This window comes from Aegilops tauschii, chromosome 4, assembly GCF_002575655.3.
Source record: "Aegilops tauschii subsp. strangulata cultivar AL8/78 chromosome 4, Aet v6.0, whole genome shotgun sequence".
NCBI classification, from domain to species: domain Eukaryota; kingdom Viridiplantae; phylum Streptophyta; class Magnoliopsida; order Poales; family Poaceae; genus Aegilops; species Aegilops tauschii.
The window spans coordinates 49,135,593-49,142,680 of record NC_053038.3 but is presented as its reverse complement, the minus strand read 5'-3'; the positions used below and the strand labels follow the sequence as shown (position 1 = coordinate 49,142,680).

The window sequence follows — 7,088 nt, the reverse complement described above, 5'->3', positions numbered from 1 at the left end:
GCCGCCAGATCCAGCGACGGCGACCAGCCTACTACCCAGTTTCCCCGAAAGCACCAAGCAATTCGCTTGCGGTCCCGCCCCGAACGCTGAACGGGCGTGCAGCCTCGTGCGCGACGACGCGGAAAAGCACATGACAGACAGACAGCGCTTCGCTTTCGGAACAACCCAACCGTACGCAATCACACGTCGGCACGTACTACTACGTACCACGTCGTGCGTCCCGACGCCGACGATCGACGGGCGCAGGTGCAGCCGGCCGGCGGCAGAGGGAGGCCGGTCCGGCTCGAACCGGAGCCCGACTTTAATAACAACCGACCGACCCATCGCGCACGCGCGCGTGGCGCCAGGCCTCGTGGCAGTCAAGTCAAACGAGTCCCCACAGCCCAGCCCTCCCACCCCACCCCACCCCACCCCCTGGCTAATAATTAACAAACCCTCGGCAGCTCACTTCGCCGCCTCGCCTCGCCTTTCCCCGCCCGCCACCGATCGCCCGCCCGCCATGGCCAGCGACGACGAGTCCTACCTCTACTACGACGAGGACGACGAGGAGGAGGACGGGCTGGAGGCGGACGAGGACGACGTCGGGCTGTTCGAGGACGCCGCGCCGCAGCCGGAGCACCGCGCGGACCACTGGGTAAGCGATCGGAGCAGGGGACTCGTGATAATCTCTCGTTTATCCGCTCGCGCCAGCTCCAATCCAATCGCGCGTTAGTTCCGCGATGATGCCACCGCCGCCGAAATCGGCGCCGGATCGTCGAATCGTCTCGGCGAGGGTTCGGTGCGATTTACTGCCGGCCGGCCGGTTTTAGAACCCTAACTAATCAATGCGATCTAGCTAGGAGTATTTCTGGAACAAAACAGTATAAGCAGCTGACAGCGTGGCTCGGTTTGCTGCAGTTTTGATGACGCATAGCTGGATTTTACTAGTGTAGGAATTACTGGTCAATCAATTCAGTTGCTGCAAAATAAAACAATCTTCCATGATGCAAAAAAAATCGTCAGTTCAGTTTTGTATTCAGACAAACTGCTAGTAGATGGTAAGTATTTTGTTGATTTTGATTGACTGCCCTTTTTCTGTTGCTGAACTGCATCGAAAGGAGCATTAAAAAGAACTTCTTTCGCCATTACCAAAAGGGAGAAAAATCAATTTACCGATTTACTACTACTGTCATTTTGATAAAACATACCGATGATTGAATCAATTTAACTAACTCTTACTTTTATTGCTGCAGGCCATCACGAGAAAGTCCCTATCAGCTGCCCAGGTGAACTAAACAGCCGGCATTGGTTAAGAATTCAGACCATACAGCCAGCCCATAACTAATCCCACATCATGACATTGTTGGTTTGACTGCTACTCTCCTTCCCTATCCACCCTGCAGCAACAAGATGTGTCCATGGTCATGAACTTGGTGAACTTAGAGCGGCACAACGCCCGCGCTCTTCTCATGCACCACCGGTGGAAGATGGACCGCATCCACGACTTCCTCGAGCGCAGGGGGCGCGAGGGATTGTTCAGGGAGGCAGGAATTGTGGTGCCGCCGGAGGACAGTAGCACGGCGGCTCGTGCAAGGGTGCCGCCTCACAAGAGGCCCCGAACTGTCACGTGCAACGTCTGCTTTGAGGACGTCTCCCGGCCGTCCGATGTCTCCACCATGGACTGTGGGCATTGCTTCTGCAACGACTGTGAGTACCCGCCCCTGTTTCTGTTGCCCCCAAGCAAATGTTTTCGTGCAGTTACTTTGCTAATTGGAACCTACATTTGGTAGGATTTAGCATCACTTGTGATTTTGTTGTCATGAAAATTATAGAGGAAAGAAAACTTGGATTGGTATTTCGATTGTCATGAAAAGTATAGAGGAAATAGAACTTAATTGGAGCCTACATTTGGTAGGATTTAGCATCATTTGCGGCTGTAGTGTGCTTAATTGAGTCCGACCTCGCTACGGTGAATCAGTTCACCATCACCGGAATTCTGGGATCGCGTTTCGATGGTTTTGTCGCGCTCCCGGCCGTTGGCTCGGCGGGTGGTATCATTGTTGCTTGACGGTTGAGCTGCGTTCAGGTTTCTAGCTCTCGGATTGACACTTTTGATGTCACGATCAATCTCTCCGTGGACCGGCAACCTGCCTCGGTCCTTCACTGCGGTCTACAGACCAACTAACGACCAACTCAAGGCGCCCTTTCTCGATTAGTTGCGGCATGTTAGGGCGGCATCCCTAGGCCTATGGGCCGTCGCCGGTGATTTCAACTTAATTGCGGAGGCCTCTGAGAAGAGCAATGATTTGCTCCACCAGCGGATGATGGGCCGCTTTCGGTGCCTCCTAAATGACCTTGAGCTGAAAGAGGCGCCCCTCCTAGGTCGTCGATACACGTGGAGCAACGAGCGCCGCATTGTTAGTTAGTGAAGACCGATTGATGGTTCTCATCTGCGAATTGGGATGCTAGCCATCCTAATTGCCTTCTCCAGGCGATGTCCTCCTCCTTGCCTGATCACTGCCCAATCATGCTTTCCACGAATGTTTTGTTTTGCCGTAAGTTGCGCTTCCACTTTCAGGCCTTTTGGCCCAAGTTTGGTGGTTTCCAGAGGGCGGTTGCTCGCGGCTGGGGCTCGGTTGTGCCTCACCGTAACCTGTCCATCGACCTGTTCGTGCGACTAAAAGCCATCGACCTGTTCGGCAGTGCGGGAGTGCTCGCTCAATTTGGCAGCACTGGAGCTGTGATCTCTGGAATAAGGGGTGCGTGCTCCACTCATCCAATCAGAGCGGTGGGAGCCAACCGGTGTAAGCTTGTTTTTCTATGAGCACCCCACCACCACAGTCATCACTAATAGAAGTTTTGAGAAATTCTTTAAACCCCTCTAAAACTGAGGATGTAGAGACGCCCATAGAAAGAACAGAGCATTGGAAATCCAATTCAGATTTTGTCCCACAAACTCGAGAAACAAAATGCATAAATTTGAACTAGCTATGATCCAGAGTCGGCTTCTGTTTTAAATTTACGGTATGTTTGAAACATATTCAGTTTTTTCAGATTTATTTAAAGTCTTGCAGCACCACAAGCCCCGTTGTACCATCATGGGGCTAATTTTTCTTCTTCATTTTCCACTGAAATTTGGGGCTTTGCACCATCATGACACTGAACAGCACAAATTATGTTTCATGAACAAGCCATTGCCTTAATACTGTGCGTTAATGTAAATATTGTCACGCATGAGCTTTCTAACCTGGTACATTTGCTTACCGTGGCACTTGTTGAATCTCTTCTGTTCAGGTTGGACGGAGCATTTCTTCGCGTCCCTAGGCAACGGCAAGAAGCACATCCACTGCATGCAAGTGAAGTGCCCGGCCATCTGTGATGACGGCACCGTGCGGCGGCTCCTTGGCCGCAAGTACCCTGATGCCGCCAAGCGCTTCGACAACCTGGTCCTCGACTCGTACCTGGACAACAACGCGTCGGTGAAGTGGTGCCCCAGTGCCCCGCACTGCGGGCGCGCAATCCGCGTGGTGGACGCCAGCGAGCGGTATTGCGAGGTGGAGTGCCCCTGCGGCGTGAGCTTCTGCTTCAACTGCGCAGCGCCGGCGCACTCACCGTGCCCATGCCCCATGTGGGACAAGTGGGACGCCAAGTTCCGCGGCGAGTCCGAGAACCTCAAGTGGATCGCCGTCAACACCAAGAGCTGCCCCAAGTGCCTCCGGCCCATCGAGAAGAATGGCGGTTGCAACCATGTCAGCTGCCCATGCGGCCAGCACCTCTGGTACGTACCGACAGTCTCTTCTTCTCTTCCACCTTGAGCATCGGTAGGCGAGTGAGGTTGCTGATGTCTATGGTGACTACATACAGTTATGCCTGCGGCGGGCGGCTGGATTCGCTGCACAACTGCAACCGCTACGACGAGGCCGGGCACGCCAACTACGACAGCATCAGGCGGCAGATGCTGCGCTACACGCACTACTGCGACCGGTTCAACGTGCACATCAACTCGCGCAAGGTGGAGCAGACGGAGCTGTGGCCGGCCATCCAGAAGAGAGCCGTGCTGCTGGAGTCGGCCACCGCCATCCGGCCGCTCATCCGGGAGGCCAGCTGGATGGCCCGCGCGCACCGGGCCCTGCTGGCGTCGCGCCTGGTGCTGGCCCGCTCCTACGCCTTCGCCTACTACATGTTCGGCGACGAGGTGCGCACCTACCCGTCGGAGAAGGCCAACCTGCCCATCGCCAAGGTCCTGTTCGAGGACCAGCAGTGGCAGCTGGAGGAGAACGCCGAGAAGCTGTCCAAGGTGCTCGCCGCCGAGGCCAAGCCCGTCCTGGCCGAGGAGGAGGTCCTCCGGGCCATGCAGGAGACCTCCAACCTCGCCAAGATCGTCGACACGCACTGCAGGGAGATGTACAAGTGCATCCAGGACGAGCTGCTGCCGCTGCTCCTCGAGCCCATGACCATCGCCCCCTATCGCCCCGATGGACCCGACAAGGCCAAGGATCTGCCGGCGCCGTGAGAGGGATGAGCGCAGGAAGCCTATCTTGGCCTGCATCCACCGCGCCTCCCTACTCTATGCACAGCTGCTGGTTACCTTCCTACGGAGCTCCATCGGCAACAGCAAATTAGTTAGGCCAGCGCGCGATAATAAAACTCCCTGTATAATTAGCTTAAGATAGAATTCATCATTATCTGTTGTTGAAATTGGTACTGGAAAAGACGGATGAAAATGGATGGATGTTAGTGGAACTCTTAGATTGAAGATTCGGGGCCCCTGAGCTAATCTATCTCCATAGTAAGTGGCTTACTTTGTTCCTAACTTTGGGTGACTGAATTTAGTATACTATAGATAAGAAAGGATAAACAAGCAGAACTGGCGAGAAAATGGTTATCATGATGCACCGGAATGCCAAATTAAGCCTTTGATTGTTGACATTGAATTGTAGTTTTATGTTACCTCCGTTTCAGTTTACAAGTCCTACGCGTATATCTAGGTTGTCAATTTTACCACCCTAATATAAACTATATAACACAAAGATTATACCTTTTAAAAGTAGAAACTCCGAAGTTTATGTTGGTATATATTTTATAATATATATGATTTATATTAGGTTGGTCAAATTGACGACCTAGGGGTACCCGCACGCCCTGTAAACTAAGAGAGAGGTAGTAAAGAACACTAATGAAGGTTTCCCGAGCGCACAGTTGTTCCGAGGGAGGCGGAAACGAGGGGAGCCACTAGTTAACGAGCGCTCCCTCGGGAGCCTCGCAACGATCAGCGCCACTTGGCGCGCTCTCAGCCATTCGCCACGTGTCGCGCTCTGATCGCTTCCTTTGATTTTTTTTCCGCACGCGTTTTCGGCTATTTAAACGCTTTTTTCTGGGTTTTTTTTCGAGGTTTTGGTTTTCCACCGATCTTCCTTAGCTTTTCGACCAATTTTTTTCAAAAAAAACTTTTTTGCGCGAAAAACACATTTTTTCCTTTCGCGAGAGTCACGGTTTTTCTTTCGCGAGAGTCACGGTCGTGCCTCTTGGAAACAAAAAAGAAACATGTTTTCTGTTTTTTTCCCTTTCACGAGAGTCACGGTTTTGCTTCCGCGAGAGGCACGGTTGTGCTTTTGCGAAAGTCACGGCCGTGCATCTCGGGAACGAAAAAAACGCGTTTTCTATTTTTTTTTCCTTTCGCGAGAGTCACGGTTTTGCTTCCGCGAGAGACACGGTTGTGCTTTCGTGAGAGTCACGGCCGTGCCTCTTGGAAACGGATAGAAAACGCGTTTTTTTTTCTTTCGTGAGAGTCACGATTTTGCTTCCGCGAGAGGCACGGGTGTGCTTTCGCGAGAGTCACGGCCGTGCCTCCTCGGAAACGGGAAAAAAACCTGTTTTCTCTTCTTCTTTTTTCCTTCCGCGAGAGGCACGGTTGTGATTTCGTGAGAGGCACGGGCGTGCCTCTTTCGGAAAGGGAAAAAACCCGTGCTCCCGATTCGGTTTTTTCATCCGGTTTTTTTCGTGAAAAAAAAGTTCATCAAAACCTATCAACATGGATCTAGTTTTGAAGATCGAATCCAACGGTGAAAGCGGTTTGAGATTTGGACGCACGGTTTGAGAGATAAAACGTTTTGAAGATCGAATCCAACGGTGAAAGCGGTTTGAGATTTGGACGCACGGTTTGAGAGATAAAACGTTTTGAAGATCGAATCCAACGGTGAAAGCGGTTTGAGATTTGGACGCACGGTTTGAGAGATAAAACGTTTTGAATAAACGGATCTACGAAAAAAGAAAAAACTCCTAGGTTGCGACAAATGGCGCACATGTGCGCCACTTGTCGCAACCTGAGGAATTAAAGTGATCTTTGCAACGAGTATTCCTCAACTAGTGATTTCGGAAAACAAGCGAACACTTTTGCTCACTCATCCACTGCGAACCCTGATGGGGCGCCCCTATGTCTCGCCTATAGAGAAGCCTCGAGAGAGCGCAGATGGGCATGATAATAATAAAACTTTCTAATTAGCTTAAGATAGAATTCATCATTATCTGTTGTTGAAATTGATACTGGAAAAGACGGATGAAATTGGATGGATGGATGTTAATGGAACTCTTAGATTGAAGATTCGGGTCCCCTGAACTAATCCGCCTGTACAGTAAGTGGCTTACTTTGTTTTAGGCTAGGTTTGGGTTAGTGAATTTAGTACTACCAAAAAAGGTAGTTAAACAAGCAAAACTGGCTAGAGAATGGTTATCATAATGCACCACAAATGCCAAATTAAGGAGTAATGCTACATTTACAAAAGCTTACTTAAATATTTTATATATCTATACCAATATAAAAAGACCCAAATGGGCAGATCCAAACCATCTCGACCGTCAAATCATGTTATCTAGCGGTTCAAATCGCTCCAATGTTGAGCACCAAACACGTTTAATGCTCTAATTACCCACCACTGCCATTTGTTATAAACACGTTTTGACTCAACGCTATCCCTTGAAATCTGCCATGTAATTAATATCCTGCCATTCCCGCGAAAAAGTATTTGATACCTTACCAAATACCAATGTGCAACAGATTTTTTTTGCAAGAAACGTGCAACAGATATATCTTACCTAATATAACGTGCAAC

At 50.6% G+C, this 7,088-nt stretch overlaps 1 protein-coding gene across 1 annotated transcript; it reads left to right on the top strand.

The window, feature by feature from the left end:
* Nucleotides 1–397: 397 nt before the first annotated feature.
* LOC109782364 (probable E3 ubiquitin-protein ligase ARI1) lies at nt 398–4,735 on the top strand. Its single transcript, XM_020340978.4, has 5 exons — nt 398–634; nt 1,233–1,265; nt 1,383–1,686; nt 3,274–3,757; nt 3,844–4,735. The coding sequence occupies exons 1-5, from the start codon at nt 500–502 to the stop codon at nt 4,490–4,492; spliced, it is 1,605 nt and encodes a 534-aa protein (XP_020196567.3). The 5' UTR covers nt 398–499; the 3' UTR covers nt 4,493–4,735.
* Nucleotides 4,736–7,088: the final 2,353 nt, after the last annotated feature.

What these genes read in the sequence shown, in the direction of transcription:
- LOC109782364 (XM_020340978.4), top strand. Translation starts at nt 500, where the DNA reads ATGGCCAGCGACGACGAGTCCTACCTCTACTACGACGAGGACGACGAG. An exon ending in AGTCCCTATCAGCTGCCCAG is followed by an intron (nt 1,266 to 1,382) that starts GTGAACTAAACA and finishes TCCACCCTGCAG; the next exon opens with CAACAAGATGTGTCCATGGT. An exon ending in GCATTGCTTCTGCAACGACT is followed by an intron (nt 1,687 to 3,273) that starts GTGAGTACCCGC and finishes TCTTCTGTTCAG; the next exon opens with GTTGGACGGAGCATTTCTTC.